We start from the raw sequence: 21,244 nt of genomic DNA, 5'->3' as shown, positions 1-21,244 counted from the left end.
TTAAAGTGATCTAATAAACGATAAATTAAGTTCTTGAGGAAATTTAATATTTAATGTGATGTTTGATGGTAAAATTTAAATTATTGTTTTTAAACTGAATAATTTGTGCGTAGTTTTCAAGCATGGCGTGATTATGCAAATGTGATTTTGTGCCTGAAAATAAAACAAACAAAATTTATACTTATTACATATTAAATATTTAATAATTACAAACATACTATTTATGCTCGGAAAACATTATTTCAATCATTAAATGCAAATTATATAAAAAACGGTTATTTCGTTTGAGAGCAAAAATATATCAAAAACAAAAAACAGCAGTATTGATTTTTTGACTAAATCCAATTTTTCAAGAATATAAAATTTATTAACCAGTTAACTGTGACGCTCACATCGAATAGTGAGCACATTTTTGTGTCGTCAAAATCGAGCTCATGACGAGTATATTCGTCCATCACAGAGTAAGTTTCAGAATGACAGATATGTGTTTATTTTACAAAATTAGAAAAAATATTACTGCATTTTATTGATTGTTAATATTAGCATATATTAAATATGTATTAAAGTAAAAACGGATAAATTCAATGAAATATAAATATAAATATAAAAATATGATTAATTTCAATAGCAAAATCTCAATTCTTGTTAATTAAGTATATTATTTAGACCTTTCGAGAAGTTCATGCAACTTGCCTTAAGGAAAATGTCACTTACGACATCCTATTTTATACAATCACAGCCTCAAAATAATCTGAACATCTTGGCATTTTGAACTATTTTTTGTTTTTTTTTTAGAAATTGCAATTTAAACAGCGAAGGGTCACTGTTTTATACGCATGACGAGTATACTCGTCAATACAGAAAATTCTGACACTTCTCCGTAACGAGTATGTTCGTCAATCACACTTAACTGGTTAATTCGTGAATTGATTTTCGCAAATTTTGATATTATATAGTATATGTTATTTTAGTCAAAAATATGATTTCTATAATTAAAACCTTTTTCCCATTTAGTTTTGTTAATAAACATTATTTATAGAGTTTTATATAAATCGAATTTGTATATGACTACAATGTTGTATATATCACCAATTTTCGCTGACAATTATTGACAAAGATATATAACCACATGATTGTCATGCTTAAATAATGGAAAATCAAAATATTGAGATAAAATTTACTTATTAAACATTCAAAATCAACAAGTAAATAAAATAATTGTCCATAAATTTATTTTACGGTAATTTTGTCGTTCACAAAGCTTTTCCATGCGCTATAAACCGCTATAAACCACACATCATTAAAGCAACCCCACAGAAATCACAGTGTTACATAATAATAATATTTTAAACCGCTTATAGAATCTTTTTGACTCAACCGTATACGTTAAAAGTACACTCATTGCTTCATAATATTTATAGGATTTTTTTTAAATTTAATTCAATTATTTTAAATGAACACTTACTAAAAAACGAAGCGCCAAAAGCGTAGCACTACCGTAGCGAGCCTTTTCAACTTGGACTGATTGCTACTACATCCGTAGCAATCGACTCCACCTACGCGATACAGAGAAACTGTACAGGGCCGAATTAGGAGACACGGAAAATATCTTGAATTGTTATTCATACCTATTTTTAGTGACATCGTTTATGGAATATTCTGTGAAAATATGTATACATTATTAAAATACCAGCGACTCTGTTACAGCTATTCATTTTTGTCTTTTTCAATAACCAGTAATGTGGTCATGTTTAAAAATATCAAATCAAAATAGAGAGATTAAATTCACTGATTAATTTGTTAAAGTCAACATGTTAAAAAAAATAATTGTCTAGTTTTTTTATTTATGCATTTTTCAATAAAATAGATTAAGACATGCTGCTTTAAAATTAATTTATGAAATTAATGGAATTTTTTTACAGGAAAGGAATTTACATTTGTTTTAATATCAACTTACATATTTATATTTACTTACATATACATATTTTTAAGGTGTTTTAAACTGTAAATTTTCCATCAAAATATTCATCAATCAAACAAAAATCAATATTTTTAAAATCCTTCAAGGAAATCTTTAGCTAAAAGCATATACAATAAAGGTTTTGTTTTGGCTGCTATTGTCATTTTTGAATAATTTTCTAATTTTCTACTTAAAATAAATGCAAAACAAATTAATCCAATATTATTTTTTATGACCTTTTCTTCTACAAAAAAAAGCAAAAAAAGCTTTTTAAGTTAGCAAATTTGCTCTTAACAAATATACAAACTGATTCGAGTCAGAAATAATAAAATAAATTGTAAATCGAGTTTTATGCTTTAATAATATATAAATGCATATTATACAAATTCGATTTAATAACATACTTTTATGGCAAGTGAATAAATATTAATAAGAAGGATATTTATAATAAACAGATATTTTGTAACGTTAAGTTCTGAATATTTAAAAGTAAAAGTAATTCAGATATTTAAAATCTTAGAAAAATGAAAATTCTGCAGCACCTTGAACTTCAACAATTTACCTACTTTATCACGTCCAATAAATATCGACTCCACATCAGATATTTTCATAAAATAAAAATAAAATGCATTTTTATATTTAAACAATTTAGATCAGATGCCTTGAGATATAAATTAGATCAGATGCCTTGAGATATAAATTAAACCAACATATAATATAAACAAATTTTTTGAAGTCCTTTGAGTTAATAAAATTACAATATTTTTTTAAAAAAATTAAGCTCCTACATTTACTTAAAAAAATCTAAATCAAAATTCAGTAAAAAGCGTCCACAAAAAGACGATAATTGACCAGTTATCGATCGAAAGTTAAAAATAATCAATAAATAATAAATAATGAAATCGCAAAGTGTGGTAGAAGGTGAAAACTGGGGTTATATGCGTGTATTTTTTGAAACTTGCATTAAAAAAAAAAAGAAAAGTGATCCAATACATTAAAGAATAAGTGTCAGAGTAAGACAATCATTGATGAAATTTTTTTTATATAAAATTGAGCTTTTTCATAAGCTCAAAAGATCTTCAGCCAAACCGATAAAATTCTTATAATTATGTGATTACTGTAAAAATTCTTAGAAATAAAAATTTGTGGTTATATGCGTTTTTATATACGGATTATAGATATTGACCCAAAAAATTAAAAAAAAATTCTTAGGGGTGGCCAATCCCTACCGCTTGGTTTCAACCAAAAGATGCAAAAACCTGTTCAGGGATATTCATAACAGATTATCAAATTTTCACGGCGATTGAATGTATAGTTTTTGAATCCATAGAACATACACAGGGGGCAGACATACATCAATTTGTATATATATAATAAATGTATTTTTCTATTAAAACAGTATCAATTATCGAATACTTGGATTTATATATGAGTCAATGTATGAACAAGGGTTCTTTTGGGTATATTTGAGTTCAAGAATCATGACAAAGAGATTTGTTCTCAGCTCTGTGGGACAAATATAGTGTTTTGACTGGATCGAAATTGTCGCTTGACGTCATTTGAGCGCCTTCTATTGCGAGAGGCGTCACGCCGTCTGCTGCGTCCTAACAAAATGTGAACGTACTTCGAAAGTAAAAGTAAAACTACACTTGAGATAAAAAAAATCAACGAAAATGGTCACTTTGTTAATTAACTTTGTTTTAACTTGGTCAATTAAAATGTATTTCATTGTATTTTCATTGCAAAAAATGCCAATATATTTGCAAATGAGTTCAGGGGATATTCTAGTATAGAGGCATGAAATTAAGCTCATTTTCAAATCATTGTAAAAAAAACAATCCATTTTTTTACAATTTATGTATCAACTTTACAGAACTACAAAACAAAAGTAAAAACAAAAAAGAGTTAATAATTTTAAAAATTAGCATTTGTTGAAGTGAGGGGTCTCAAAAAATGGACACGAGGCCAAGCTCACCAAAGCAGCCCTGCTAGTAACCCAAAATAAAAAAAGAAAAAAGGATATTAAAATAGAATTATGTCGCATTGGCATATATTAGGATTAAGTTAAAAAATGTTTTTCGACAAATCGGCGACTCTTTGAAAAAAAGAATAATTTTTCTTACAACTTTTTGACTTCCACATTTTTTTTTTTTGAAATTAATAAAAATTGAAATTTGGGGATGAGGTTAGTATAAGCCAAAGAAGTCTATAGAAAAGATTCTCTGAAAATATCAAGTGAATCAGTTCAATAGAACTCGAAAAATCGTGGACATCGTATTGAAAAAAAAGTTTTGAGTAAAATGCGCTTAAAGTTTTGCAAAAGGAAGATTACCAAAAATCCTCTTGTACACATATCGTACAATTTTTGCGATGATTTATGCATTTGAAAATACGAAACAAAAGAAAACATTTTTTTTGATTTTCTACACTAGAATGCACCTTTTAATGTTAAAATAAAGCTATAAGGCATGTACTATAGTCATTATGCTCAAATATGTATATATGTGTGTATTTATTAAATTATTTTTTCTATATACACGTACCGCTGCAAAATTAAATTCATAATACTAAAACATTGAATATAGTACGAAGAACGAGAAACGAAGCTCATTTTCTGTAAATATACTATTTTCCTTTAAAATAACCTGAAGCCAATAATCGTGATTTGCTATAAAATGTTTTCATCACTTTCTATACTAATAATATTATACATATAAAATACTAGCACATGGTATATAAAATCGATATTTCGAGTAACCGCGCGCTTGCGCACGCTAATTTAAATTTGTTTTATGTCGTTATATCGGAAAATATGAAACAATAAAAATACCACGAACAAACATTTATCAGAGAAAGGTTTCTTTTATAAATGTCGAATCGATTTTTATTATAATTTTATAAGTAGATACTTTGAACAACGATAAAAATATCCCATAAACGGAAATATGGGAACAGCAGAATATAAACACTGATATCAGAAACAAAATAGTATAATCTATAATATGATAAATTTTATGTAGAAAACTGATAAATTCTAAGAAGATTTATTGTTAATTTATTAATTTATTTAATTGATAAGGTTATCAGGAAGTTTAAATATATAAGAAAATTTTATAGGAATGTTTCTAAATTGCATATATATAATTTACACTCGGACACCAACATTGATCTGGTAATAAGTACACTAAGAAATAATTCTTACCCTACAAACATAATTAACTAAGTAACAAATAACAGACGCAATTACCTTTTCAACAAACAATACGACCTCACCGACCATAAAAACGGTTTGGACCTCGAATCACATACTGGTGTTATTTGTTTACCGTATGTAAAAGATTTGTATATTTCGTGGAGAAAGCTGTTTCAACAATGTGGCCTTTTGTTGGTCTGTAACTGCGATGAAACCCTTAGTTCTATATTTACACAAATTAAATCTAAGTTAAATTCTGACCGCCTCAGGAACTCAGTATATCAGATTAATTGCTCTAATTGCGAACTTTTTTATATCGGGGAAACTAGCCAAAACCTGAGTATACATAAAAATAACTCAAAAAATGCCAAACAATTAAAGACCCAAAATTTCTGCATTTTGAAAAGAACGTAATTAAAAGAAGATTCACTGAGGGATTAGTTTTGCAATTGCATATATATATATATATATATATATATATATATATATATATGTATATATATGTGAGTGTGTGTGTGTGTCTGTCTATGTGTCTGCGTGTGTATTTGCAAGTATATACTAATTCCCATAATTAAATAATGCAATTTTCTTTGAGTAACATGTTTTCACAAAGCACAGATAAATGATATTACGCTTTGGAACTTAATTGAATCTTAAAATTCGTCAATGTCGTTGATATATCGATAAAGTTTAAAATATCGTCGTCAGAAAAGCACGAACGAATCAAATTGAAGTGTTTTATAAAAGTTAAAATAATTAGTTATTTTTATTAAACTCTAATCATGCATAATATTTAGAATTATTATGCATGATTGGTGTTGGTGTTTAATGTTGATTCGCGAAAATCCGTATAGAATTTTATTGCCCAAGAATTATACGAAACAAAAATAGTATTTCAACAAAAAGTATGTGGAACTAAAACATACAAAGAATAATTTTTGATTACAAGTTAAAACACAGAACAAAATGTTTATTTTTTCAATTCTTAAGATCTCAAGCTCATTAAAGTGAAAGCATATAAGCACTTAAGTATGAAATTTTTTTAATGTAAAAGACCTTAATTGAAAGTGTATAAGATAAACAAGAAATGGTGCAAAGATCCTCCGTGCCATCGATTGCAACAATCATCTTAGTATTGTAAAGGATAAAAAAAACAATTTGAAGAAATTATCATTTCAGTATTTATGGTCTGCGTCCGGATGCTAATTGCTTGGACAATTCAGTTATCATAAAAATTACTTGTTCCCAAAGAGATAGTTTTTAATATGAACGAATATAAATATAAACATATTATTTAAAAAAAGTTCTAAAATACATATGTATAGATAAATTCAATAAAAGAGCTATTAAGTACATTTAGATTAAGTATATTATATAAGTATATTTTATATTAATTAATTATAATATTTTTACCCATACAATTTCTATTTTAATTGTAGAGCATTTAATAATTATTTCATTCAGTTATATTCATATGTACAGCACATTTAGAACAGAAATTTTGATATAGTGTTTCAAAACACTACAAAGTTTATTAATACAATTTATATATTTGATATATAACATTGTCGATAATGATTGACACAAAAAGTATTACCGATAAACTTATTTTTCATTATTTTTTTTAACATATATCTTTTATAACAAGCAAATAGTGTATGTTCCAATATATCATCTAATCAAACAAATTAGTATTAATAAGTTTATCACAGTCTAAATATTTCTCTTTAAATAAAGTAAAATTAATTATATATAATTCATTAAGATTATGTGGTACTCACATCAACCTGCTCACAAAACTGAGTTATCGCTATGAAATCATCAATATCGTTGTCATTCAAATTTCTTTTTAATATTTCTAATATATTTTCTATTTCAGCTTCTTTAGTTAAATTTGCAATTTGTAAACTAATTTGTATTTCACCTATGTACGCTTCATAATATGTCCAAGAATCATTTGCAAGTTCCAATAATTCTGATAGTGAAGGTTGCAAAGAATTCCCATTTGTAAGGATGCTATTTTCTGGAAAATCATAATCTTTCACTGATTGCTCAAACTCATTGAATTTATTTCTTAGTTCCGCTGTTGATTTTTCTAATGTTGACCTAAAAATCATACAATAATACAATAATTAAGTATAAATATAATATAAATATAAATATAAATATGATATAAATAAATCAGAATATATAATTATATATTTATTATTATATTATAATATAATACATATATTTTAAACCAAATAGAAATAAGAAAAATATAAATTAATGCTTAAAGTTAATAAAAGTGAAATTGAAGAGGTAGACAATATAAAATATCTAAGACTCATAATTAATCAAAAATTAACTTGGACAGACCACATAAATAGAATGAAAAGATAGTCGCACTAACAGGAGCACTGAAAAGAATACACTACTTTAGAACAAAATAATATCATGTATGGAATTGCACCATAAACCCACAAAAAATATAGAAAACATTCAGAGAATAATAAATAAAGTGACAAAAATAACCTATAATCTCCACTATTCCATACCTGCTAAAAAAGTTCAATATGTAACAGATAACCTACCAATAAATGAAATTATTAGAATAGAAAAGTGCAAAATAATACATAAGATTAAACATAACAAAATTGTGACATGCACATAGATAATTATAAATAAGGAAATATGCAAGCACAATGCAAGACAACAGGAAAATTTTCATCTAAAACAAACAAGAACAAATAAAACCAGGCGGAACAGTATATGGCGTGATATGAAATTATTGAATGGGCTTCCGAAAGAGATAAAGATGACCAAAAAAGAGAATAAATTTAAAATTAAGTTTAAATAATATTATAAAGAAACTCTAGATAAATAAATTAGACCAATGTATTAATGTAAAAATAAATAAACTTATATTGAATTATAGAATAAATGATATAAATGTTGTAATGACCATATTATATATATATATATATATATATATATATATATAATAATGACATACATAAAATAAATATATACTATTGTATAGATATTTTGTATGATCTCTCATACTGGACACTTCCACCTGTCTAAGATAAAAATTAAATTAAATTAAAAAATTAAATAAGAAATAATCAGAACTTTTATATGAGCAACCCCATGCTTGAATTATGTTGCAACAATTCCAGAGAAAACAGTTAAATTAAATTAAGTGATTAAAGTTACCATTTAAGTGAATATCAAGACCTTTTTAAAAACAATCTTCAGTATAAAATAAAAATTGCATACATTGCACAATCCCACAAATAATAAACTAATTGAATGAAATCTATGAGCAAAATAAGACAGTATTCAAAATGTAACAAATTAATTGTGGCAATTAAAACTTCTTACAATTAAAAGTCGATATATCACCATATACTTGTAATAGTTAATATTGTATTTTAAGTGGAATTAATGTAAGATTGTACTACCATTTAGCATCTACTACTAATATAACTACTAATATGTCAAAAAACTTACGTTAACTTCTGAACAGAACACACTAAATCATTTATTTCCAATAACAGAGAATATATCAATCGCTTTCTTAAATGATTTTCATCTTCATTTACACTCTGTACAGCCCTAAAAATTGAATCAAATTTACACACTATATTTGTAATTTATATTCACAAAATATTATTACTTTTTCATTAAAGCTAAATGACGACATTTTGCAAGTGTACGATTTAGAGTTGAAGTGCAACTTTCATTAACACTTTTGCTAAGTTGGTTATGCTTAGCTAAATACTTAAAATAAGCAACCACACATTTTTGTACATTTTGCTCCATAATAATTTCAATATTTAGGAAACGGTTTAAATTATCTGCTTCAATTATTTTAGTAGGTTGCTTTTCGTTTGCACAAACTTAACCTCCAAATAACATTTTGACAACTGTTGAATTTGAAACGTGTGAAGACATACGCAAATATCGGCGCACAGTGATGCAAACATAAAAGAAAAAAACGGAAAATTTCAAATTGGGATAATTAAATCTTACAAACACATTGTTAGGAATCAAGTACACGAATTTGTAGATAAATAAACATTTTTAACAAAAGTTATTTATTCATTGTAAGTTTCTATCCGAAAAAATAACATTTTTCTTGTTTTCCATGTTATGAAATATGTTTTTTGACGATGAGATTGATTATTTCGTTGAGGAACCATATAACCAGAGAAAAACCAGATTCTGGACCATATAAACCTATATTTAATTCGGCTGAATGTTACACCTTTTTAACTTCCAATGAAGTAATTTATTGTAATCGTCCAAAAATCCAAATTAAAAATGTTTTGAATATCAAAAATAATTCGGATTTTAATATTAATTCTAGCTAAAATACTTGAAATAAATAATTTTAACTTTGGAATTCAATTTAGACTTAGAAATATTAGAAATTTGAGATAAGATTCTTCACCAGCCGTGAAGTGTATCCTCAGTCGACAGTACTCACTTAGGATACAGTCGACAGTACTCACTTAAAATAAATGTTTTGATGTAGTATAATATGAAATACAGTTTATTATTATAATTTATTAAACATTTTTGTACATAAAGTCTGTCCTTTATTTACAAATCATAATCTTTATTAAATATATATAAATATTCATTTTGTATATTGTATTTCAAGAACTCACAAAATAAACATTTGCTGATGCCCAGGCTAAGTTTTAACAATATTTTATCACAATGTGGTTTGATTGCACAACTTTTTACAAAACTAAGAAGACATTTCAAATTTTGTCTTTTGGTTTTAGTAAACGGTATGACTTTGATATGACTATGTCAAGAATAGAGAAGACCAGTTTGTCTTCTCAAATTTCTGCAGAACAATAGTATATGCAATCATACAATAATAATTAAACATTATAATCTAAATAATAGTAACTAAATTTAGAAAATTTAAAGTTGAGCAGAAACGTTTTGATTATATATTAGAAATTAAAAAATAAACATCAAATGAAAAATAAAAATCTTACAATTATAATACATTGATCACTTAACAATTAATGGAAATAAAATTAACTATGCTACCGTTTTGAATTCTTTGAAACATTTGCCACACATGTGACTTACATATAAGCAATGCCATATACTCCAAATATTTTCTTCAACATGGTAATACACAATATAATTTCAACTCAACATATCTTAAAACTCTATAATTTATATTAATGGATTCTTAGCATCATTGCTAAAAAATATTTATTAATTTTTGGCATAAAGACATGAATTCACACATTTTATAGTTAATTACATATATGCTATTTAAAAATAGCAACCATAAAAAATTGGAAAACCTTTCCAGGAAGGTTTTATTGCCAATTTATATAAAAGGTATAAGTAAATAAATCACATTATTGTTAATCTAAGTATTATTATAAAAAAGCCAGTGGAATGTGAAGCGACTTTTTATGACTACAAAAATATATCTTTATTTTGTTTTTTTTTTCTTTTATTTTTCTCTTAATTCTCTTAACTTTTATGACATATATTGATCTTCACATCTGCGTATATATAAATTTAGAAAATAACTTCAATAACATCGAATAACTGAGCACAAGATGCAAAAGACAGCACAAATAAAAAAATAAATCCACAATTTATAACAAAAAAATATTTCATAAATTTTTATAAATAATAATTATAAATCTAAATTGGCTTAATAGCTCTTTCATTATGTGCAAGCAGGAGACCTCCAACCAAGCTTATCACTGCTCTATCTATCCAGGTAACGGGATTGGGGTATATGAGACCCCCTTCAAAGAATCCTAGATGACCTCCATGAGAAAGTTCTACGTAGATCATTCTTCTAGAAGAACCTAAATAATAAAAATGAAATATAAAATATGAATTACAATTAGGTACATCTTATAGTAGCAAATGATGGATTTTAGTAAGCAAAATTAATAACTCACCAGCAATTTTTCTTATAGGGTCTAGAAGCGTATCATGGAGTAGAGGATCATCTTTAGCATTTATGAACACCATTGGAGTTTCAATGTCCTGGATGTAGTTTATGCAGGAACTCCATTTGTACAAAGCGTTTACAGATGGAAACTTGTGAACTTTTCTATAAATAAAATACTAACATTGGTATTGCATTCATCAAACAAAATTAATTAAAACTAGATGTAAGAAGCATTTTGCATTAAGAAAAGTTGCATAAACGCCCTAGTATATGTAAAATTTACACATACCACGGAGTTTATGTATTTTTATTTAAACTGTAAATAATATTTTATATAAATGCGCCCTCTAATATAATTTATATGAATATAAAGATGAGTTTAACATAAATATATATTTAGATGTAAATATAAATATAACTAGTTGAAAGTGGCATTTAGCCTTAAGGCAAGTTGAATGAACTTCCCGAAATGTGTAAGAATTGACTTAATCAATCAACTTAATCATACTAAAATTGTAATATTTTAGTATGATCTATAAGACTATGGTATCTACCGTCAAAAAAAAAATCATAAAAATCGCCGAAAAAAAAATTTAACACTTTATTACAAGAAAACGAGCCGGCCGATCTTTACCAAAAATTAATCAGCACGATTCCCAACCAATATCTTTCGAACGGTTTTTGAATTTTCAAAATCGATTCAGAATTGCGGGCTAAAACGTGGGTAAAAAATTTCCACTTTTCTACTAGTAAATTATATACAAAGAAACGGCTTGGCCGATCGTCGCGCAAAATTGATAAACGCTAGTCCTCATCGAGATACATCGAATGGTTTCTAAATTTTTGAAATCGGTCCAGCCGTTTTGAGAAAACGTCGATTTACGGCAAAAAATCTGTTCCCATACACACACACATACTATTTCCAAATTTGGTCTCATTCGATTCAGAATGGCTTGAAACACAGAGAAAACATAAAATTAGCGAATTGGATTTTTTATGGAAACAAAATTCTTCTTCGGGAAGTTAAAAATATAGGACATAGATGGTGTGTATCTTAAAGGCTTTAATGAATTTTTATATTGAAACCACTTATTGTATAATAATAATAGTTTAGTATGTTCATTTGGACCAAAAATTAAATAGCTGGATTCTTAACAGATATCTTTCAAAGAGATTTTGGATTTTCAAAATCGATTCAGGGAGTTTGAGAAAACCGTAGACAAAACTTTGCACTAAAATAAATGTTTTTCAAATTTTGGTCTGTTAAATGTTCGTAGTGTGAAATGATAGAATAAAAAATTATACAAAAAATTGTGACTAGTTATCATATGTTATAAATCTTGGATTCATTTATTACCGCATTGTGCTGAAACTTAGCTCATGTTTCTCTCAGTTATGCTGAATATATAGTACCAATAGAGAAATTCATAGAGATGATTTGTTTAATATTCCAGTAGCTACATTCAAATATCATTTGCAATTAATTTATATTCATACCTCGTATAGGCGTCATCCAATTCCGGCAAAGTGGCTGCCGATGCTATATCTCTCTCATTCAATTGGCATTTTAATTTCATTTCATCGGACAGGAGAATATGTCTGTGTTTCAAAATTATTGTCTTTACACTTTCTGTTAAAACATACAAGTAGAAACGACGGAAATTTTGCCAATTCAGTAGCCATTTCGTACCCCTAAAATAAAAAAATAATTATAAATATACAAATTTACTGTCATTATGCATAATGCAAATTAACATATTACTTAATGCAAATTTACATAATACAAATTTCGATAGTGCAAGTATGTAATATGTTAAATGTTTCTTCAAAATTTATATATTAACAAAAACTATAGTTTTATTTATTTTACAATATAATTAACATATTACAAAGAATATACTTAATGCTACTTGCGATAATGCAAGTATGTAATCTGTAAAATGCTTTTTACAAATATATGTAATATATTTATATAAAAAATGTACAGATTTGCTTATTTTACAATATATTGCAAATTATATATACTAGTGATTATGCAATATTTTTGCGTTAAAGCAAATTGCTGGAGCTTCCCGATTTTTAAACAAATATTATAGAAAAATAAGCAACAAATAAAAATGTTAAGCAAATTCGTAATTATCAATTCAAATTTTAAACATTTTAATATAGATATAAAATTGAAATATTGCATTCTATTTGAAAGTTTTAGAAATCGTTATTGGTCTATATTATAGTACCGTAATTAAAAATCTTAGTACGGAACCCAAAAAAATTTACACAAAATGTGTACACATTATTAAAATCTCTATAAAATATCTGATAATTTGATGTACATATGTCCAATTAACATTTTTGACCGCCAAATGACATTTTTTTAACTTATTTCTATTGAGAGTCCATAACCTCTGGACCTGTCTTCCGAAATATTTAATCAGTTTTTTATATTGTCAATACAAGTAAAATGTTTTTTGAATTATTAAAATCGGACGCTCCGTTCTCCTAAAAACTGAGTTACCGTTACACACACACGTACATCAAATTTTTCTAAAGTATGCTTAAATGTTCAGAAACCTCTAAAACGTAAAGATATATAAAAATTTCCATTTTCGATTTTTTTACGATTACTATAACTTGCCATACGGGAAGTTAATAAAAACTGTACTTGTTTATATTCATTGCTTAAAATAATATAGAAAGATTCTATAAAAATTCTACCACGTTTGTTTTTGCAAACAGAAAATCATTAGAAAAGTTCACTAGAAAAGTCTCAATAGTATAAGTATTTCATATAATATTTTATGATTAATATCAAAATCAGAATAATAAAATAAATTATTTTGCTAGAAAAGTTCACTAGAGGTAATTCACATAATGTGTTATGATTTTATTTACTTTTAATCAATAAAATAAACCAATATCAAATAATAATAATAAATCAAAAAATTAATATCAAAATCAAAATAATAAAATATTTTGCAAACAAGGAGAAAGGAATTTAAAATAATGCTATATTAGAATCTACAAATGATAATTTGAATCTTCACTAATCTTTATTGTGCATTTAATTAAATTTATATCTAAAATAAGTTCTATTAATATACTAATTTATTGAAATTCATTATTTAATGCGGTTATTAATATTATATTTAAAAACCAAGTGAATTTCAAAATAATTGACTTACTTAACTAGCTGTAAGTGGAAACTTAGATGAACTTCACGAAAAGCGTAAGACTTAATAAAGAAATAAGATTTATAAATTAAGATAAAATTTTAACTGTTTTCACTTTCACTAAAAGCTAATCATTGCAATTTCCAATTAATATCTTTCAAGAAACACTTTTATAATATCTTTAATGCTTGAAGCTCTAAAGCGTGGGTTGTATGTTCTAAATTAATTACTTAATTAATTAGTTTATCATTGAAACTTACTCAATGGCGTTGTATCCTTGGCATATTGAAATTCCTCCAATTATATTACCATTTTTAATTTTTGTCTTTTCACCAAGATATTTGGTGATGATATTGCCTCCTAAACTGTAGCCCACACAAACTATCTTAGAACGAGGAAACTGTGATTGCAGATGTCGAATCATTTCATTATAATCATCGGTATGACCTGAAAAATTAATATAAATGCAATATAATATAAACAATTTTAATTCAAGTTTTTATAAATGGTTGAAGCAAATTTCAATAATAAATATTTTTATATTTCGAAAGCCAAAGTACTCCATGAGAACAAAGTGAATGTTCGACATAGCGTGAATAAATTCGCATTAATTCCAGTGTTCCATGTCGTTGATTTTCAACAATGATCATCAACAGTTATATTAGGTAATTAATTAATGGCATCAAATTTAAATTGGCAGAACCTCGTACAAAATAATAATAAAAATGTGCTAAAATTCGACAATTTTAATATTAAACTCTATATACTATTAATTAAAGTAAAGAAAATAAATGGAATCAACACTGTAAGTTCTTCTAATCTATTCTTAAGTATACATACTGTAATTTCTTTAAATCTTTTATTTCAAATCTTCTCTCGATTTGCTTTATAAAATTGATTCAATTCAAATATTCTTTATATTATATTACATATACGTTTAAATTAATTATTAAACTAGTTGAAAATGGCATTTAGCCTTAAGGCAAGTTCCATAAACCTCCCGAAATGTGTAGTAATTGACTTAATCAAATTTGAGATTTAGATATTTAGATAAAATTTTCAACTATTTATATGGAAAATAAAGCTATCGCTATCAATTAAATCTAAACATTGCAATTTCGAATAGAATTTTCTTAAACACAATTAAATTAACTGTAATTATATTAATTATATTGCAGAGACACTATAGTGCTTGTATGCCCTAAAATTGTAGCTTATCATTTTAAATTTTTATGAATTAATAAATGTTTAACTCATCTCATCACAAAAGCAACTTTTGACACCAATTTTGACTACAATATTTACTCAGACTTTGATGAACTTTTAACATTAAACTATTTGTCGTAAAGCCGTAACATTTTAGTATGTTTTATAAGACTATGATATCTATTGCCAAAAAAGGTTCATAAAAATCGCCAAAAAAATTGGTTCAACGGTTAATTTCAAGAAAACGGCTCGGTAGATTTTTACCAAAAGCTTATCAGTATCATTCCCAACCAATATCTTTCGAACAGTTCTTGATTTTTTTAAAATCGATTCAGAATTGAGAGCTAACACGTGGACGAAAATTTTTTCACTTTTCTGCTTCGTGGCACAAAACCGAGAAAAGATAATCCACATAGAAATACATTGATTGGCTTTTAAAATTTTGAAATCGGTTCAGAGGTTTCTAAGCAAACGTCGATGAAATTTCTAATTTTGACAAACACCAAAAAAACGATACATATTTTTGCAAACTTTGACGAATTTTCAAAATTGAACGACTTGTCGTAGGGCCGTAATATTTTAGTACGATCTATAAGACTATGGTCTCTACCGTCAAATAAAAATTCATAAAAATCGTCGAAACATTTTTTACTATTCTATTCTTTCTTATAAAGCTATTTTCTTAATATAGTGTAATTATACTAATTCTTTTAAAATTGATTTAATTCATTTTCAAGTAGCCTATAAGCCATTGGAATACAATTTGTTAAGATATTAATCTGTAACAGTTGTTTTTCCAAAGACAGACAGATTATATTATGAAATAAAGTCCTTAGACGTTTTTTGTTATAAATATTATTTTTTATAATTTAGCTTTATTTACATACCATAACTGAAAATTCTAGAGCTAGTGACAGGCACTCCAGATAAGGCACCAATATGATTAAGTACGGCACATCTGTATCCGTAATATTGTGCGTAATGGACAAATGTGCGAATGTAGACCGACTCCGAAGAGTTACCTATGCCAGGGCACACTGCCAGAGTTACCTCATCTGAAAAAAAACTAGCTGTAAGTGGAATTCTGTCTTAAGGCAATTAGGGCATCGTGCCTTAAGGCAAATTGCTGGAACTTCCCGTACCAAAAATTATTTTTTTTTTTAAAAACGATTAAAATTGAAAAATTGAAAAAAATCTACTTCGAAAAAATAAGATTTTTGAGAAACTATAAATTGGACAAAACATTACTTTTTTTTGAAAAAAAAATTTGTTTAAAAAAAATTAAAAAAAAAAATTTTTTTTTAATTTTTTTTTTTAAATGTTTTCTTTATTTTGACATATTTTGGAAGATCTGAACTTGTTTCTCAGAGCAATCGTACTGCTTTAACTGCATAGAGACGAAATATAAAGCGCGTAAGCGCGGCGTCGCTGTCTAACGGGTAAACATTGATACGGAACCCATAGGAAAATAAACAAAATTTATACTTATTGTTAAAATCTCTATAAAATATCTGAAAATTTGATGTGCATATGTCTAATGATCATTTTTGACCGCCAAATGACATTTTTTTTTACTTTTTTCGTTATATCTCCGAAACCGCTAGACCTGCCTTTATGAAAATTTGATCAATTCTTCATCTTGTCAATACAAGTAAAATGTTTTTTGAATTATTAAAATCGGACGCTCCGTTCTCTTAAAAACTGAGTTACCGTTTTCGGCACTTTTTGCCCCGTATCTCCGGAACGGCTAGACCTGCCTTCGCCAAAAACTAATCAGCACGTCTCCTTATCAATACGAATCGAATGTTTTTTGAATTATTCAAATCGGTTGATCCGTGTTCCCGAAATCGTCGACGAAAATTTGTATCCGCACATACATACACACACGCACACACACACACACACACACACACACACACACACACACACATACATCCATTTTTTCTAAGGTATGCCAAAATATTCAGAAATCTCTGAAACGTAAAGATATATAAAAATTTTCATTTTCGATTTTTTTGCGATTACTATAACTTACCCTACGGGAAGTTAATAAGATAACAAATTAAACTAAGCGTAAGTGGCATTTTGCATTTAAGAAGGTTGCCTGAACTTCCCGATACGAGTAAACAATCGACTTAGTTAATAAGAACTGTGATTTAGCAACCCCTAGGGTCCATTAATCACGTGAGCGATTTTTATGGATTTTTGGACCCCCTCCAAAATTAGCAATCCACCCCGACACAACATCACGTGTATTTTTAGTACCTAGAAAAAATCGTAAAAATTTTGATTTTTTTTGAAACTTTTTTTTAAATAGTTTTTTTAATTTCATTTTGAAATGACATATTTTTTAATAATTATTCTATAATTCATTTGCTAACATAAGTCTGTAACTTAAAATCAATTACATTCGCGTTGAATGCCGCATTACTTGTAATGGAAAAATTTAACTTGAGAGAAAGGAAATAATTATTTTCTATTTAAAATGTTGTTGAACTCGACAATAACAAAAAAATAGTTTTAAAAAAAATCATGCAATGGAATATGTAATTAAACTATAAAACATCAGGGCAAGAGAAATGATGTAAATGCAAAATAATTGCGAGTAATTGCTTTGAATAGAAATTCTTGCTACACCCAAAACGTTCATCAAATGAGTTTTTAGTTCGGTGAACAAACAAAACTATAAGGATGGAAAATTATTAGGTAACTGTAGCAGAGACGGATTAGAATCTAATCAGGAAATGTGTGCAATCGATTTATAAAATTGGCGACAAGGTGTAATAATGATATAGCTAACATTTGTACTGATGCACATGAATCGTTGAGAATAATATTAAGGATCTGTGAACAATTTAAAATAAAGCAGTAACGATCCAACAAAATTATATCCTGAATCTGGATTTGCCTACAATCTGCTCCAGATAAATTTAACAAATAATCATAATAAAACAACAATGCCATAGATTATTCTCAGATTCTTAACCAGCTATCCTTTAACGTTCTTAGATTCTCTTATCTTTCGATGTAATAGAATGTCCAACAAATAGTAAAAAGATTTTTGTTGCAGAGAAAAAAGTTGCATCATAGACCGCTGACAACTAATTACTATCTGTACAGGTTAATTTTTATTATTCTTTATTTATGAATCGTTTGTATTATATTTTAGTGCCATTAATTACATACTATTTCATATTGAACAAATATTTTGGGAAATATATAATAGAAATTTAGCTATTTTTTTAGGCATAAACGGCAAACAGAATTTAATGAGTGCTATGAGTTGTTGTGCTGAATAAACGATTATGAAATTTGAATTATAAATTCCATAAGCTTTTCGGACCGCTTGATGTCAAGCAGTAGTGACATCGTTTCATAAAAATAACTATAATCGGTATTGCTGCAATAATCAATAGCAAATTCATCAGTATCAGAATATTGAATTAATATTTGTTTTTTAATTTATTCAATTAAGAGAAAAAATTATAATACATGAGCATTTTTGATTTCAATAAAATTGCATTTGCAATTCTGATATTCCAGTAATAAAATCAGAATATTTTTATATTCTATTAATGAAAATTCTTTACAACATACCGTTAAAAATTCTAAATGATTTTTTAATAGCTATGATCATTCCACATAGGTTATTATATCGCCATAGTATTACACAACTTAACTCACTTAATAAAATTTTAATTATGTCAATTACATTTTTTCATTATCAGTTTTTTAAATTCAAGTACTAGTGACAACGGTTCTTCCAAATAACTAATCGGTATTACTGCATCAGATAACAAATTCATCAGTATCAACGATACTGATGAATGTATTATTGATTGATGCAGCAATATCGTCAAAAGCTATTTGGATGAACCGATGTCACCACTGATTGACATCAAGCTGTCCGAAGAAGTTATGGAACTACTGATGCAAATACCACAGCTCCAACCAATAATACAAGAAAAAATTCAGTTTTACAAGAAACATCACCTAACCTTTTAGTACCACTATTACTACGGCTCTGTTTCAGAATACACTTTACAATTATATTTGATAGATTTATTCGGTATAATTGTTATACACTTTTGTTTTGTTGATTCAAATACTGATGAATAGCTATTTGAATGAACCAATCTAACCACTGCTTGACAACAAGCTGTCCGAAGGAGTTACGGAACTTCCAATTCAAATTCCATAGCTCCAACATTTAATCGAAGAAAAATCCTATTTTTACAAGTAACATTACCTAGCCTTCTGGTGCAGTATTACTCCGGCTCTGTTTCTGAATATACTTTCCAATTATATCTGATAGATTTGCATCGGTATAATCGTTTTTTTGTTATGTTGATTCAAATACTGATAAATTTTCTTTTGATTGATGCAGCAATATCGGTAACAGCTATCTGAAAGAACCGATGCCACTACAGCTTGATATCAAGCTACCCGAAAGGGTTTGAAACTTCTTATTCAAATCCCATAGCTCTAACCATTACTCCAAATAAAATAACATTTTTACAAGAAACATCACCTAGCCTTCTGGTGCACTATTACTACGGCTCTGTTTTTGACTACACATTCCAATTATATCTGATAGATTTAATCGGTATAATTGTTATACACTTTTGTTTTGTTGATTCAAATACTGATGAATAGCTATTTGAATGAACCGATCTAACCACTGCTTGACAACAAGCTGTCCGACGGGGTTATGGAACTTCTAATTCAAATCCCATAGCTCCATCCATTAATCCAAGCAAAATCCCATTTTTACAAGAAACATCACCTAGTCTTCTGGTGCACCATTACTACGGCTCTGTTTCTGAGTACACTTTCCAATTATATCTGATAGATTTGCATCGGTATAATTGTTATACACTTTTTCATCATTAAAACAAAAACTATAGTCGCAACACAATCGTTTGCAATATCACTTTTTAAATACAACTTCTTGACAAATCTCGGCGTTAATTTGTCGCGCGAGGTGCAATACTCGGCCGCAAAAAATCAATCAATAATCGTTCGACGTTGAATTTTCAACCTCAGAGATTTGGCAATTTGACCAGGTTCGATTGGTTTTCGACCGGGGACGTGAAAGTAAAATACAAAACGATATCAATTTTCTTGTACATTCCGTCATGTTTTGCACATTTATATATGTAGCGTTAGTTCGACATGTTTCGGTTAAAAGTCGGTCTGGTCTGACATAACTTTTTTGGTTTCGATACATATAAAAGTGACAATTTATCACAGCCGACGGTATATAAGCAACTCCTCTCGAAAAATCATTATTACTTGCGACTTGCAAACGTTTTTATGCAAATCTAATAAGGAACTCGATATAGAGTTATATAAAATAGTGAAAAATTCATAAGTGATTAGTAAGTTTAATATGAAATTATTTTTTTTTATTGCTGATATTGAAATGTTTATTTTTCCGCTTTGCATTCAAGCAAATTCACTTCAATTAAACGAAAATTATATTATCAAATGGATGATTTTAATTTCAATAAAATAGCATTTTGCTGTTCTGGTATTCCAGTAATGAAGTACAGATATCTTGATATTCCAATCATATCAATGAAAATTATAATTTTTGTTTTGTTTTTGAATATCTAAATTCCACTTAGGTTACTTATATTACAACTCAATGAATTTTAAAATTACGCAAATAAAATATAATTATTTTAATTAATATTCTCTCGAATTTTCAAATTCGAATAAATTTACTTCAAAATAATTTGCAAATTATAATTGATTCCAGTTATTGAATTAACTTGTTG

The 21,244-nt window shown here is 27.1% G+C and overlaps 2 protein-coding genes across 2 annotated transcripts in view; both read right to left on the bottom strand.

The window, feature by feature from the left end:
* Window positions 1–1,485: 1,485 nt before the first annotated feature.
* On the bottom strand, window positions 1,486–9,037 carry LOC113387981. Its single transcript, XM_026625384.1, has 4 exons — window positions 8,815–9,037; window positions 8,649–8,753; window positions 6,935–7,259; window positions 1,486–1,659 (listed from the first exon to the last, which is right to left on the bottom strand). The coding sequence occupies exons 1-4, from the start codon at window positions 8,958–8,960 to the stop codon at window positions 1,648–1,650; spliced, it is 588 nt and encodes a 195-aa protein (XP_026481169.1). The 5' UTR covers window positions 8,961–9,037; the 3' UTR covers window positions 1,486–1,647.
* A 1,617-nt stretch (window positions 9,038–10,654) lies between these two features.
* The window catches only part of LOC113387721 (abhydrolase domain-containing protein 2-like), a 54,087-nt gene continuing 43,497 nt past the window's right edge, over window positions 10,655–21,244 (bottom strand). The window contains exons 3-7 of the mRNA XM_026625090.1: window positions 16,349–16,516; window positions 14,516–14,702; window positions 12,583–12,777; window positions 11,093–11,247; window positions 10,655–10,996 (exon numbers count right to left, since the gene is read on the bottom strand). Of these exons, the coding sequence (XP_026480875.1) occupies window positions 10,827–10,996; window positions 11,093–11,247; window positions 12,583–12,777; window positions 14,516–14,702; window positions 16,349–16,516 (875 nt within the window). The 3' untranslated portion in view covers window positions 10,655–10,826. The remainder of the gene's footprint in view (window positions 10,997–11,092; window positions 11,248–12,582; window positions 12,778–14,515; window positions 14,703–16,348; window positions 16,517–21,244) is intronic.

The sequence above is a fragment of the Ctenocephalides felis genome, unplaced genomic scaffold, assembly GCF_003426905.1.
Source record: "Ctenocephalides felis isolate EL2017-DRISC unplaced genomic scaffold, ASM342690v1 CF-g0.4_SCAFFOLD_03572, whole genome shotgun sequence".
In the NCBI taxonomy this organism is placed as follows: Eukaryota; Metazoa; Arthropoda; class Insecta; order Siphonaptera; family Pulicidae; genus Ctenocephalides; species Ctenocephalides felis.
Note: the sequence above shows the minus strand (reverse complement) of the source record. Positions and strands in the feature narration are given on the sequence as shown.